Here is a 16,573-nt window from a genome sequence, read left to right as displayed (position 1 = left end):
CTCTGTACCACCGTAGAAATGTTTAGATTTTGACAAGTTATAAAAATGTTGAATTCCCTTTGCTTCGTTTAAATCTGTTTGTATACATCACGTTATCGTATTGAAAATGATTCGCGTACGTTTTAAAGGACTGAGTGCTATTTATGTGGATTAACACTGATATAAACCACGCTATGACTCCTTGCAAATATATGAATCGCATAAGTGATTCTTAAATACTATGACAGTAGTTCGGATACGGTGTCACACCCTATATAGCTCCCATCGGATATAGCTCCCCGGGGAGCTGTATTCGGAACACGTTTTCGTATTTAGCTCCTTGGGACAGAGGAGCTGTATACGAACGCAAGCATGTACAAACTCGAATATGACTCCCTTTACATGGAAAAATTAAAATACTATAACAGTAGTGTTCGAGTAATACAAAACATGATTTTATTTGGCAGAGTGTCATTTGGATATACGATTTCCCACACCAATTGGGAGACAGGTGGGGATTTATAAATTTGATTTCTCGAGCCATTCGTAGGTACATAGTCCCCCCAAAACGGATACAATTAAACCAGTTAGGAACATGTGTTTAAAGCTTTGTATCTGGTCTAGCAGTTATGACCCTCGAGTCCAAATACATACTCGACCATACAGTGACAGGCACTCATCTTCTGTACTATGTGTAAGAATTATCAAATTTGGAACAAACGTTAATCATGTGTACCTGACGATTTTAGTTGGTTTTTTTTTTGTCGGACTTGACGAAATAAGGTTGTTGCCCCAAAGTCCCAAAACTGTCCAGAAATGTTGACTGGCAAATACTGGTTAGTACTAGTTATGACCATTGCATTAGAATTAAGGCATAATGTGTGAACTTTTTTGACACTACTAGTATCTGGTCTTTAAAAACGCGACATAACGAAATGTCCTTAATAAGCCACGTGGTCAATGTTGCATAAAAACACCGAGGAGCTATAATATGCGGGACAAAGCTACAAGTGTTCCGTTTATAGCTCCAGTTTTAGCAAGGGAGCTATATCCGAAGGGAGCTAAATATGGTGTGACATACGGTCTAAACGAACAAGAAGTAAAATTTAGTCCTTTTACAACTTAGCTTTCTTCAAAAATCGGTGGTTCATCGGAAATTTGTAGTAAATTTTAGACTAGCCACTTTTACAACATCTAGATAGAACAGCAAGGGGACCAGTTCACGTTAAAGTTTTGCATTGCCTTTAAATTACTGTTCCTAAGTTTGAAATAAAATATCTATAAATCCAACAAAAATCTATAATTGTGTCGATTCAGTTCAGCAATAATGAGTTTTAATTATAATTGAAAATTTGTTCGCAGATTTTGAATTTTTACGATCGGCGCCGTTTTGTTGGTTTTTGAATGACGCAAGAAAGGGAAGGGTCTCCCTAGATATTATTGCACCAATATTGTTTATACGGAGATAAACGTTGTTGTTTTTTTTCTGTACAAAATATAAATTGAATATAAATATAACAATATTATATCAATTACAACAACTAAATAAAATGCGCTACATAATCATGTGCAGGTTCTGTGAAGAGACCCCGACCCCCTTCCCAACGCCACCGCACCTCGAATGATATTGAGTGATATTGAGTTGTTATTGTGAGATTAGAACGACTGGGATTAAAATAATACTGACTAATGAAAAGCTACTGAAGTGAAAATAATATTGAGGTTTCAGTACTATTGAGATTGGATAACATTATACTGAGGTTAAAAGCGATGAGTAAAAATCTGGCGATCGCCTGAAACACAAAATATGCATAGAAAATACTTTAAAAAAAATTAATGTATGAAAATCCGTAATAATCTAAATGCATATACAGAATTTATTGTTAACTTTGCTATAAAAATTTTAGGAGATGCTGAAAATATAGATTTCAGGAGATGAAAACAAAAAGAAATGACTCACCTGCAGTAAGAATAAAGAAGAACACTGCGTAATCCATTTACCACCTTGGCTTGCCAGATGTAACTGTTGAAAATAACAACAAAAAAGATAAATAATATCCAAGAAACATAATTGTATTTTACCTGAGAACGCAAAATGTAATACATAATACCGAAGTTTTCTCTTTGTTTCTGTGTTAATGTTCCGGATTATGGCGTTGGTACCCGCTGATAAGTTACCAAAAACAATGCATCATAAAGCAATAACTCAATTAAATTTCTAACTTTAACTCTTATCATGCTGGGCACGATTGATTCTGCCTTTGCGACCAGTGCAGATCATGATCAGCCTGCACATCCGTGCAGTCTGATCATGATCTACACTGTTCGTCATTCAGTCACTTTCTTTTTGGTATGCACCCCTTTTAACAGCTAATGATAATGTCCAACTTGAAAGATGGATCATTATAGAAATTTAGCAGGGTAATGGTTAAATACTGTATGCCGGTGTAGAATTTCATCAAGAATAAATGGATATTTTTTTCTCTGAGGAGTAATTACTGTACCACTGATAGTTTATATTTTTCTCAATAACTGTAAGTCTAGTATCAGGAACTCTAAACCAAAAATAAGATAGATCGCTTAGTTTTGAAAATATCTTCAAATGTGTCTTTTCATTGTAAATTTCGGCCATTTTGGTCAAAAACTAAATCGAAACTTTTGCTATATGGTGAAATTGATAAGAAAAAATTAACTTTTCTATGCATCCAGATTCTACCATTAAAATCGGCTGATAGCATTTTTAATAACCCCTGTTCTGCCCGATATTGTACGTATAATTATGTAGAAAATATTAGTTGTTGGGTTAACGGGTTATTTCCCTTCAGTGTATACTTGGAAAACAATGGTTAAAAATAATATCAAAATTGTTTTCCAGTCTCAATTTCTTGAGCATATTGAGTCAAAGCTTTTTTAAGGATTCACTTAAAAACTTTCTTATAGTGCAAGACATTACAAAATACATTATTTGCCTACAATGGAGTCTATCTTCTAGTGACCAATCTTTGTTAACGTGCATGCGAACGTCTGTCAGAATTATAGGTGCGATGTTCTCATGTGTCGTAAATGTCACGGAGTGACCGAAAATCTGGCTTAGCATGCAGTGTTATTTTTGTATGCTTCTATCATGTCTATTAGTATGTTTAAAAGTATTGTTAGCATTAGGTTAAAAGATCAGTGTGTACAAAATTGGAGTAATGTTGTTGAACTAGTAAATGTTTAAACTATAGAAAGTATAAACAAAACTTTGCATTTGAAAATTACTTCAGAATTCCTCCTACTGATCCTGCCGTTGTATTTTTTAAAATTAAGATGTACTAACCATAAGTTACCTATTGAAAGGGCAGGTTTATTAATATTCCCAGAAAATTAAGGCACTGTCAACTTTGTAATTCAAATATGTTGGGTGATGAATGCCATTATCTATTTAATTGCACACACTTAAATGACCTGAGAAGAAAATATTTGGAGAAGTTTTATTTTCAGCACCCAAATTCTATTAAGTTTTCTATGCTAATGAACAGTGATAGTAATGATACGCCTGTGGAAGCTTTCAATTTTTTGCAAACACATAATGTTAGAATGTATTAGATCAATCTCATTCATCACGTGTTTTATTCCCATTCTCCACATGTTAGATACATTGCCATTTTTTGTAGATCTATGTTATTGTTTTTTTATTGTCTTGTATGTCAGATGCCCTCATGGGCCTTGAATTTCAAATAAACTTGAAACTTGTAGGAACTCCATAAAAAGGGAAATCTTGAAGACAAATATACTGAATCGTACTACGGTGGCATGTTTAGGACATGCATTTATTTTTTTAAGATTGAAATATCTCGTGCGCACGACATCTTATCTCGAGCGCACGACATCTATCTCGAGCGCACAACATCTTATCTACGATGATAAGCTGTCGAGCACTCGAGATAGGATGTCGTGCGCTCGAGACACATTGTAAGATGCCGTGCGCTCGAGATAAGATGTCGAGCGCTCGTAATAAGATGTCGGGTGCTCGAAATAAGATGTCGTGCACACGAGATAAGATGTCGAGCGCTCGAAATAAGATATCGTGCGCTCGGGATAAGATGTCGTGCACACGAGATAATTTAATCTTAAAAAAATATACATGCATGTCCTAAACATACCACCGTATGGATCAATATGCTATGACAACATTTATTGCACTCATGCAAATACAACCTAATGAAAAGTTATCTCATCTTATATCAGGTATGCCGCAGCATTTGTCTGCAAACGAATCTCTGGAATGCTTACATATTGTCAGTAAAGCACATTGTTTTATGTATGACGATATACATGTAATATAAATGTCACAAATTTGCTTTACTACCAATTTGCGAAATTTTAATATTGTCTCGTTAATTGTCGATATATTTAAAGACATATTTGTATACATTCAAACATTTTAAATCAAAAGGAGCTGTCCACAGTACCTAGAGTACACGTATTAATATTTGTGAAATTTCTTTGTGGGATGTTTGACCAAAGTCCATCTAACTTGTACTTCGTTTCGGCAAGTTATGGGTCAGTGGTGAAAGTTTTCAAGACTCATTTTGCAAAATTATGCATGTTGATATTTGCCAGCTGTTATTGAATGTTCTTTTATATGCCCATGTCATTGTATAGTTGTAAATTAATATCTGTATAGCTTTGATTGTTGCATGTATTGTATTTTGAATAATTACTTTATGTTAACTGTATATACGCATGTATAACACATCATGTACACTTCCTGTGTGGAGGTAATAAAGAATTCTATCTGTCTCTTCCACATGCAATCGTAAAACATCTTGATAAAACAACACAATGTTATTAAAACTCTTAAAATTTATAGCAACCAACATACTACAAGAACTATATTGCCATTCCCTAAAGAATTATAAAAGACTTACACACAACTGTCATATCTTTAAAACAAAGTTATTATTAAAACTATACAAATAATAAAAATGAGGATGTGACATAAATGCCTGTTATTGTAGGGTGTCCAATGTAACGAAGTAGCCTGCATCAACAGTGATTATGCCTCTCCAGAGATTGATTGTACAAGCTTATATTAGTGAAACAGAATCATTTGATAACTGCACGAGGTTGTGAGTACAAAATAAACTAATTGTGTTTAACTGTTGGAATAAATTTTGATTTTGTGCAGCGGTAAGATAAGAGCACATTTGTATCTTTTTATGATAAAACTAACTCGAGCGCTTGGCATTTTATCTTGAGCGCTCGATGAAAATTTCATTTTAAAAATGGTGTGTCCTTAACATAATACCGTAATTTTAAAATCATACTTGTATTAAAAGATAAAACATTTATTTCCGTGCTTGTGCATATCGCAGGTAATGAATACCTAAGTATTCAAGGTATGATGTTTGTATAACCTAATAAAGCTATTACAATGTATTATGCAATAAAGATAACTGAGTGTTCTTGTTATTATAGCATTCATATGGAACATTACTAAGGTAAAAATTGCATCTTGCTTAGTGACATATCCATGTCTTCATCTGCAAAGTTGATGCCATAATTTACACTTGGAATAATCTTGCTTAAGCCGGTGGCTTATCGGCCTGGCGACTAGAGCCCCGAGGTTTACGACCTACCGTCCTGAAGTTAGCGGACTGGATGTCCTGTGGCCTGGTATCCTAGCGGCCTAACTGCCTTGCGGCCTGGCGGCCCGGAAAAACTGATTCGAATATTTATTTTAAAATAATGATTTACAATATTGCGATAAATTGAAAAAAAAAAACTGTAAATACAAGCCTTTAAACCCCCAAGAGAGCACAAAAAGGAATGTTGCTTAACTCTGATAATTTGCAACGCAGCCTATGGGAGTAGACTCACTACAAAGAAATTAAAAAAGCTTGTGTTAATTTACATAGACTTATTTGCATCTTTAAGCTGCTCTTTGTACAGTTGAATTAATGGTTTGCATGATAAGTGAATAAATTTGCATTTGAATGAAAACACGTGTACTTTTATTTTACCAATACCTTAATGTGCCTTTCGAGAATTTCGTATACATTTAGAAAAAAACATGTTGTTCATAACTTATTAAAGTTTTAAAACATGCCATCATATTATTTTATTCAATAAAAGTCTTCAGAAGTCTCACTGTCTAGAGTTGTTAATCTCGTAAGAAAAAAAAATGACGTAGTTGTCGTTCCATATTTACGAGGAGCATTTAAAATTTCTGTTTTATCTTCAAGTGAAAAGTCAATATCTATACACCCTTTTTCTAAACTGCAATCACACTTCCTATGAAAAACAAATTTATATGTGTATTTTCTTTGATTTTTGAAATACAGGACGAAGTCGTTAAAAGAATATATTATTGCATATTCGACTATTTTGAAATTTTGATATGTCATTTACAATATATTGTTCAACATGTTCAAAGGGTGTGTACAAAATTCATTTTGTGGTCTCATTATTCATTAAAGATACTGGCCAATTATAAACATGTTAATGTAGCTATACATAGTTGGATTAAATCTTATTCTGCCATGTGAAATTTGATTCAACCATTACGTTTTAAACTTTAGAATATACTAAGAAATTTCGGCAAATAGAATGGATAGGGTCGTGTGCAATATAAAGTTTTACACTGGTATGAAAAATTTGGAACTCCATCATGTTTCATAGTAGGAATCTATGGAAAATTAACAGTTTTGCTTACATTTTCTTAAGTAGGGAATTTTAAACAATGTAGAATATATCATTGAATGATTCTCCCGGACCATCGACAAAAATATAAAAAACGAAAACAAATGAAATTTTACCTAATTAAAGATTGACTGTATTTTCGGTAAACAGATATTTTTGCATAATTGCCGTCTAGCGCCCCCTAGCGGCACCTGCAATCCACACGGAGAATTTCGCCAAATTTAGGTGAAAATGGTCCAAATTAGATTTTTTAACACATGCGTAAAGGGAAGTCGTTTTGGAAGTTGCAAAACATAGTATACAAATCGATTTTAAACTGACTGTGTCTAAAACTCGCCCGTTCGTAACTCTAAAGTACATGTTGGTGTGCATATCTTTTCGCATATTTTTTTTCGCGGTGGAGAAAAGATTTCATTCTAATATAGCTCCTTCTTCAATGTATCTTCTTTAACGTAATGATATAAAAAAGGTATTCACGGTGGATTTTTCTTTAAAAAAAACTTTTAAAAGCATCATACATCAAAAAAAAAACATGACGTCTGGAACGCAACGTCACAGCGTGGATCTCAAATAACGTTTAGGTCCTTAGTGCGGATAATGATTTTGTCAGCTAGCATCACTTAAAGTTGCCGTCCATTCTTGAACTCAAGGATTTGCTACTACACAACTAACATATACCACGAACCCCTAAGTGCAGTAAGAGTTTACTTCTATTTTCAATCCCATACTTACAGGTGGTGAAAAACAAAATTAGATATACAAAATAAATTAAATTATCACAACGTTTATAATAATCAGCAATATGTTAATCACTCAATATTAAAACAACGTGAGCAAATATTGGTGATTTATTACAAAATGCGTAACAGGGTCTTCCTTGAATCTACTTATTTTGTAAATACCAGATATATATTATTATTATATATACATATCACGAAATGTTATAAAAAAAGAACATTTTGATATCTTGAAATATTTTCATTTTATGGATTTGCATACTTAATAAAAAAAAAAACTCGAAACAACGGTTGTGGAAGTCGAAATAACGAAACTATAAGTATGAAAATTCAGGTTTTCACCATCATTTTCATTATCGTTTTTTTTTTTTAAATTTTTTTAATTTTTTTTTTTTTGACGTTTGACACTCGCCTTCCTCTCCAACGGGCACCTGTCCTTGTTATTACTGTTGTACAAGACTCATTACAAGTCCGTGACTAATTATTACGGATAGTTTACTTTATGCTCAACACATTTTATGTAATAGCATGAAACAAGACTATGCACTCACCTGAAATAATTTCGTCTATAAGTTCCTGCGTTTCGCCGATAATCTGTGATGTAAATCAAATTTGGGTGTTTATATCAGTAAGCAGGCCTTCAGATGGACTTCCTTATTCAAACACTTTAAATGCTTTTGATTCCAAAGTAAGTTACAAATTTACGAGCTCTTAACGAGATAACGTTTAATAACGAGTACTGGCGACACTTGTATGGTGTACAATGATGACCAAAAGTTAAAAAGACCCCGATGAACGTAGAGAAATTCCGATAGAATACGTACCAATCCCCAAATATATGGGCAATCAACTGGAGGCAAATATTCCACAGGTAGAAAATTAAAGGAATTCACAACGGCCACTATAACAAAATTACAAGTCTATGCTTATTACTAAAATGTTTCCTAAATTACATTCTGTATAAGCTCATGGACCGGAAGAGCGAAGCTTGAGGTAAAGGAAAGTATGGTTTAATAGAAGGAACCAAGCTACACTATTTAAGGTAATGGACCCGTAATGACAACCGACAATTTCCGCGCGGTTACGTATTCTCAAATAATGCTATTTCGGCATCCTTCGGTCAAAACCGAAAATTGCTTTTGCAAAACAACTAGTGCATGTCAATTTGTGGGAATATGGGCCGCCGTGAGAAAAATATTGAGAAATATAGAGACCTATACCACATTGTAGATTGAAGTGAGTTATCGTAATTTCCCATGTATCTCTTTCCAGACACGCGACTGGAAAAAGTTATGACGTCATAAATATGGCGGCTTAAGAGAAAATAACAAAACGTAGGCTGCTGAATAATTACAGGTGACAACGTCTTTGAAAACTATGTTATGATTGCAAAATTGATATATTTAGTGAAGGTAATGTTTATTCTAGCAGATAAAAAACACTTTTATGGAAAAGGATGGAATTCATTATGCTTAAAATGAAAAAAGAATATCCATAAATATCAAAAAATAACGAAAACGACTGAATAACGATATTATATAAGTGAGCAAATGTCTACTTAATGGCGCAGTATGTTCGATTTAAAATAGAAATAGTCTGATAATCTATCACTACAATAGTCGATTAGCATAATTATATGTATCTATATACCCTTGTTATCTGTATGAGTGTTTCAGATCAGCTTAATGCCCCGACACTGTGGTCAGAACACAAAATCAATAGAAAAAATATCTGTTTCAATTTTAAGAATGCTTTTTCTAATGCATTTACACCTTGTTGTAAACTATTTTGCAGTGCAGATTCTCCTATTAAAATTGATAAATCCAATCAATTTATACATACTTCCCAGTAAAACTAAGTTAAAGACATCTACGAAAGGAATCAGCAGAAGATTTCTCTAAGAATGTTTCTGTCCAGCATACTAGTGGTCTATGATGTCATCGTCGTTTAGCGCTACAGTATATTTACGTTTTACAGAAGAAAATTTATAATACTAAAAACTACACCTTGAGTCATTTCAATTAACAGGATTTGGTCACTAATCACATCCCTTCATTTTGTATTTTCAAGCAAAGCTCGCATATATGATCAGCAATATTATTTTCGATTCCTTAATTGCATATACAATTAGAGTTGCTCGTTTCATAGATAATTTAACCTCTAATACATGTACCACTTCTAATTTATTAAATCATATAACTTCATTCATGTCGAACTGATATTTACCTCATGTGAAAAAAATATTGCGACAAAGTATATGCAGACTCTGAAAAAAAAACATTCCCAGAAAAATTAAAATCCAGCAATTACAGGATGTGCTGTTCCGTCGTTTCATATAATTCCTTTACTCTTTACACCTACTTACCAAATAATCCAATGAATTAGAAAGGAACTGCTTTAATTAAACACCTTTTCTTGTGTATTTAATTTCAGTTAAGCCTTTTTCTGCTTGTAACATTGCTAAAAATAATTTCCGTGTGAACCTGTGAGGTAGTTTGTCAAAGCATCTCCTTATTAAACGATTTCGGTAAGGGAATGCAGTTTTCGGAGAGATAATAAGTAATCCATGAGAACTATTTCTGCCTAGATTGTCGTATGATTTAGAAAACATTAAACACAGTTATGTGTGGCTACTATATGAAAACTAATTCACGCATTCTTGATGAAGTTTTCAAATACAAACAATCATTTGTTGCTCCAATATTTGACATTTTTTATGTCAGGGAGGTGTAGTTTTTAAATGAAACTAACAATTCAAAGACTACAATACTGCATCGCTTGGGATTGATATATCTACATATCTTAAATTTATTTACACTTTCAAGTGAGTTTTTCTCTATTCAGATGGGGATGTTCCCCATACAATCTTCTGCAATATATCAGCTTAGATAGCTATCTATTACTAGATACGTAGTTTGTCACAATCAGTTGTAGGTCATGTTGTTTGTCGGTTATATGCGACGTTTAATAAATAGACTTTCCTTAACTTTTATATAATCTTCATATATTTGCAAGAGCGACTTTCAAGAATTCAATGAACGTTATCAATATGTCCTTTTGCAGATATACTGCTATTATCAAGTGCAAAAATATTCTACTAAATTTCACGATTGTAATTCAGACTTGTGTGGGTTTTTTCTTTTTTTTTTAAAGTTTAATAGCAATTTAAAAACACTTCTATTACTAAGTGTGTTAAAACAGTAGTTATTTTTTCACAAATGATGAAATGTTTTATTATATGCGGTTCTGATCCTCTTATTTGGAGATATGTTGCATATTCGGTGTTCATTCTTTTGTCAGCTGGATGCTACACTTTCCTCTTTGATCGTGACCAACGAAAGAGGTGGACCACGCCATGACTGGTGGTTCTTAAAGGCCATTGGGACTGAGCTGCTTTGATATATTTCTACTTTCCTAATTTGTCGGTTCCTTAATAATGTTCTGCTGGTATTCTGCTTTCTGTAACGGCATGGGGAACATAGGCAAATGATTTGTTAAAAGCTTTAAGAAGATCCCTTGAAAGTATAAAACGCAAATAATCAAGATAATAGAAGACTTGGTTTGATTAAGTTTGTTCCTGAGAGGTTTAGAAAGGTGAAAAAAATCTCATGCCCTTTAGTACCAGCTTAAGCTGAATTATAATATAATGATACTTAACGAACTTTATAAAACTAAAGGACCAGAGGTTATTTACATATTTAATGTAGATATTTACTCGATCATTTTTGTGTTTCAATTAATAGCGTGCCCTCAGTTTCCCTTGCGTGAATAAGACACTCAGCAGTCGGGGGATTAAGTTTACGTATAATGTTCTATAACATTAGAATATGGTGTAGATATAGAGTGTGAGCATTATTGCAAAACTACTGTTTAAGCACACCAGCATTGTTTTGCAACTGACCGTTCCAAGGCTTTGCCGCACTACGTTCCTTTATTTTACGTTTTAAGCTTTCTGTCTATTGGCTTTACTTAGTTCATGTATTTATCATGTTTTTCGGCGACGCCGTCTAAATTCGTTTTCGTTACCTATGCCACGTGACTTCAGTTTGCAAATCAAACTACTTGATAATGCATTATAGATAATTTATCAAAATGGAAGATTTATGCAACACTCTGCCTGATTGGACGAGAGTGTCAATTTCTTTCACTCTGTTGATTGTGCTACGCTGAGTGAAATGTAGACAAAGCGTTTATCCTAAACGACGCTGTTCACAGTTTTAAAGCTAACTTTAGCTCAGTATATTTAGCAAGAATATTGATATATCTCAAAATGATAAGTAAGTTTAATAATTATGATAAAAACCTGTTCAAATACCAACATATATCAAATTAAAGAAAGAGCTGAATACGGTCTGCGTATCACATGAATAAGGGTGTGATAAGAGTCTTGTATGTAGAGAAGTGCTTTTTAAAAGATTTTCTTTGTTACAATTGTCGTCTGTATATGAAAAGGTTTCTTGCTTTTGTGAGTTATTCAGATTGCATATTAAAACCAGTACTTGTTTGCTTTGATATATTTGTTATAAATTATTTAACTGACTTATTATATATGAATATTTTTCTTTAGTATGGTATGCAAATATTGAACTCAGTTGAAATCTGTTTCATTATATATATGCTATATAATGACTGAATCTCATTACACTGAAATAAAGGTACGCTGCATACAGTTTATCTATGTAATATGACTACGGTCAAACTTTGCTTATGAAACAGAAATATTGAAATAATTACAATTGTATGTTTTGCCTGACCTTCACTTTTTTATAGGTGTGACGTCATTGTCCAAAGATTCATGAATAGCGAATATGCATTTGTTAAAGCGGGATCAGTTGGCCTATTTTAGAAATAAATAAAAATAATAAATTAAAAAAATCCTCTAATTGATTTTTTCTCATGTATTCTAATCAAACTTGATTTGTAGCATCTTTATTAGGCCCGCAGCCAACTTTGTTCAGCTGGGACATTTGACCCCTTTTAAGCGGCTAGAGCTAAAACTAGAAACGCCTTTATACAGCGTCTCATGAACAGCTTGGTGTATCTTGTCATATTTGGTCTGGAGCATCATTATAAGGTCCTCTTCCAAATTTATTTATATAGAACTTGGGCCCTATTAGGGACCACTATAGCTAAAAGCAGATATGCCTTTCTTCGCATTAACCACTAAAATGTAATGGATTTTTATCAAACTCGATGTGTAACAATATCGTAAGGTCTCCTGCTATTTTGTTACAAATGGGGATAGGGACCAATTTAGCTAAAAATATAAACACGTTTAATGACCTCTTCTTATGAATCGCTTCATGAATCTTCATCAAACTTCTGCTGTAATTATTCGTCTAAGGATAAACGAAACAAAATTGCAACCCTACGAAACCTTTGCGAAAAATTAAAAGAGAACCATTTAAATTGTTAAAGTGCGGTGTTTAGTTTTGCAATTTGAAAAATGTTAGATGAAAGATGAATGTTAGATGAAAAATTCATAAACTTCTTTCCTTATTACAATTCGCCGACCATCATTTTTAAAGATATTTCTTGTTACCTATACATGCATTGCTGCAGAGTTTTACGGTTCAAAGATGCGTTGCATTAACATGTAATGAAAGAAAGAAAATGAAATAATTATCCCCTGCCCCTGATGCCCCTCCTCCTGCAGTTAGCAAAACATAAATACGGAAAGCCCATAATAAACGTTTAAATGCAGGTTTGATAAATAATATTGTTTATAGACGCTGAGCTGAAGACGAATTAAGTAAAACGCTTTCAGTGTTGATGTCAAGTTTGAATGCATATGATTAACCAGTAATTCTGAGTAATAAAGTCGACTATTATGAATCTAACTTTAAGAAAATATCTGTTAAATTTCCATCGGCATAGTCGTCTTGATCGTACTTAAATCTTGTTTAAATAAAATTGCAAACAATACATGTAATATGCACATGTTCTAATAATAACAGCATAGACAATTACCTGTGCCGACATTGATTTGTATTGCATTTTCGACAAAATCCTTTCCTTCTAGGTACTGATTAAAACCAGATATTAATAACGTATTTTCCCTTATTGTATGTTATATTTCTTGTAACGTTTGGAAATAATCTTATTTCAGATTCAACGTCATAAGATTAGTCGAAAATATTTTATTTCAAGAGGTAGAAGCGACATGTAAAAATGCATTGTAAATTAGGTGGGTGGGGTACAAAATAAACAATTAAAATAACTTAAATATACTTTCTACAGAGAAAGTGCAAATATAATATATTTGATATGTCCAATTGGCTTGTTTAATAACATCATATCCGATATTATAAGCAATTTTACTAATATTTTCAATCATTATTCAGCGGTATTAATTTCGTAAACGGTCGCCATATTGATGACGTCATTTACGGATCCAGTCGCGGTCGCCAGAAGAGATACATACATATTACTTTTGTCTTGGACCAAGGAATAATTTGGTATATGTGGCTTTATTTCTCAACTACTTTCGAGCGGGATTACGAATGGCCGTGGACTAAACCGAATAATGCCGAAGTCGCACACGGAACAGAGAATACGTAAATGCACGGAAAATGCCGAGTGTCATTACGGTTCCACTCCCTTAAGTAATATTGATTCTGTCTCTATTTTCAGGTGACAAGTGATGTATATCTGGAGGGATATTTATTTTAACGAACCCAAATTTTCATGTAAACATAATAGCTTCTAAAGAAAAGCAATATCATTAAAAAAAAGCAAGATATCTAAAGAAAAACAAAACATCTAAAACAAAACAACAGATCTGGAGAAAAATAACTTATCTCTGAATGCTTTTTAGAGTCCAATTTTGTTGAACGTCGTAAGAAAATGCATGTCAAAATAAAAAGACCTAGATTTTTTTTAAGTAGGATAACTCAACCTTAACGACTGTATGTTACCATGTAAAAGATAGCTATGTTCAAGATCCAGATAGAAACTGTCGTGTTGAATTTATATAAAGTGAACTTTAGGTTTCAATGAATTTTAACAAAAATGAATGTACTGTAACGGTTTAATAAGATTGCACTCCCTTTGAAATCACGTAGTAAGTCCTACGAGATTCACTTACTTTATACGAGAGTTCAAATGCATCTGCTAAACAGTATTAAATTTTCGGGAAATAAATTTATATGAACGGCCGATGAAAGATTTATAGGAAGTAAAATTTTGTTAAGAATATTTGATAAATACATATCTCTAGCAGAATTATCAAAAAAAGCTGTGGGTATTGCGATACGCCGATATTTTAAGAATTTCAAACTGAACAGGATTCTGTCGTGCTAAGCATTTGTTTGCCATCACAACATTGCAATGCAAAATTCGCAGTTTGAGGAATTTTGTAACAGTTAAGAAATAATGTCTACAGGTAAAATTGTCATTATAATTCCATTTGTCTAGGAGCATTTTCACATTAATAAGCAAAAATGAATATGTGTTCAGTGTATCACTGTTCTTCAACAGAAGACGCTTTATTTTATTAATGTCGATTTTTTTTTAAAGAATGTCATTTACAATTTTAACTGTCATATTTTATCATGAATTATTGAAGTATTACAGTGAAATATAGGCGATATAATTTCTAAGTGAAAACTGTCAAACATGTTTTTCACCCAAAATATATTTTTCTCTCTGTGAAAAGTATCAAAATCAGCCTTAGGTGCGAGCCGGTCCCGGGTTCGAAGCCCGGTCAGAGCTGAAATATTTTCAGCCTGTTACAGATGAAATAACCCAATCCGGTGAACACTTTTAGCTCTGGCAGTCCCCAAGTACAGCCAAGATGAAAGACTTGAACAAGCCTGAGAGGACAAAGAATGTTTCCAACCAAGCCATCAAGCTGTTACCTATTTAGCGCCAAGTTTGGTGAACATCCATCAAGAGAAAATATGATCCAAAGGTGTTTTTTTCTTTTCTTAGCTCGAATTGCTCCTAAGTGAAGTCAAGCGGAACCAGAAGAATTTTGAGAAAGATCCAACAAAGGCTGCTACAGACCAGGTTAAGAAAGCGTATATATAAAGATCCGTGCAAAGAAGTCATTTAATGCATTTTTATTTACTTTCAGCTTTGGTGTCCAAGAAGGAACATATTTGAACAAATTTTGACAAAGGGGCCGTCTATACAATGTATGCTTAAAGGTTACAATCCATGATGTGTGGTGCGGTTCTGCCAAGTATCAAAGTAAGAATTCGACCACTGCCAGACCGACCGCCTATACTTACAGCGCATCCTTGACACTTGCTTCAGGTAAGCTTAAAGCACCAGGAGAAAAATAGTGGTCCGAAGGCAAGACATCTTGCTTGGAAACCAGATGAACATGTTATAAACATCCATTTGGACACCAGTGTAGATGTCAGCTGTGCTCAAATTCAGCCAGTCAAACGCTTCAGAATTTTGTCTATTTTCTAAACTAAGTTTTAATGGCCTTGAAGCAAAGGGCTTATGAGTCTACATAAAAAATAAAGTACTTTCTTTCATAATATGAGTCCTATTGACAAGCTCCATATCTTTAACAAAACAAAGTTAAACTTCTTGAATTTCAGCACCTTCTGTAAACTACATTATACTTTAAACAAGAGGGTCATGATAACCCTATATCACTCACCTGTTAAGCTTGGCATTTGAATAATATAGATAAACATTCTGACCAAGTTTCATGAAGACAGGGTCATAAATTGGCCTTTACAGTGTTAACCAGTTTTTCTTTTGATTCGAGTGGTGAGCTAATTTTTGACCCCACATGTTCCAATTTCTAACATGGCCTAGGAATCATCAAGATAAACAGTCATACAAAGTTTTATGATGATAGGGTCATAAAATATGGCCTCTATAACAAGTTTTTCATTTGGTTTGAGCAGGTGACCTTGTTTTTGACCCCACATGACCCAGTCATCAAGATAAACATTCTGACCAGGTTTCATGAAGATAGGGTCATAAATGTGGCCTCAAGAGTGTTGACAAACTTTTCCTTTGATTTGACCGGGTGACTTAGTTTTTGACCCCATATGACCCAGTTTTGAGCTTGGCAAAGAAATCATCAAGATAAACATTCTCACCAAGTTTCATGAAGATAGGGTCATAAATGTGGCCTCTAGGGTGTTAACAAGCTTTTCCTTTGATTTGACCTGGTAACCTAGTTTTTCACCCCACATGACCCA

At 33.5% G+C, this 16,573-nt stretch overlaps 1 protein-coding gene across 1 annotated transcript in view; it reads right to left on the bottom strand.

Moving 5' to 3' along the window:
* Positions 1-8,098, bottom strand: part of LOC123554760 (uncharacterized) — a 38,044-nt gene extending 29,946 nt beyond the window's left edge. Inside the window, exons 1-2 of the mRNA XM_045345072.2 lie at positions 7,955-8,098; positions 1,940-2,002 (exon numbers count right to left, since the gene is read on the bottom strand). Of these exons, the coding sequence (XP_045201007.2) occupies positions 1,940-1,976 (37 nt within the window). The 5' untranslated portion in view covers positions 1,977-2,002; positions 7,955-8,098. The remainder of the gene's footprint in view (positions 1-1,939; positions 2,003-7,954) is intronic.
* Positions 8,099-16,573: the final 8,475 nt, after the last annotated feature.

The sequence above is a fragment of the Mercenaria mercenaria genome, chromosome 7, assembly GCF_021730395.1.
Source record: "Mercenaria mercenaria strain notata chromosome 7, MADL_Memer_1, whole genome shotgun sequence".
Taxonomy (NCBI): domain Eukaryota; kingdom Metazoa; phylum Mollusca; class Bivalvia; order Venerida; family Veneridae; genus Mercenaria; species Mercenaria mercenaria.
This window is presented reverse-complemented; position numbering and strand designations above follow the sequence as displayed.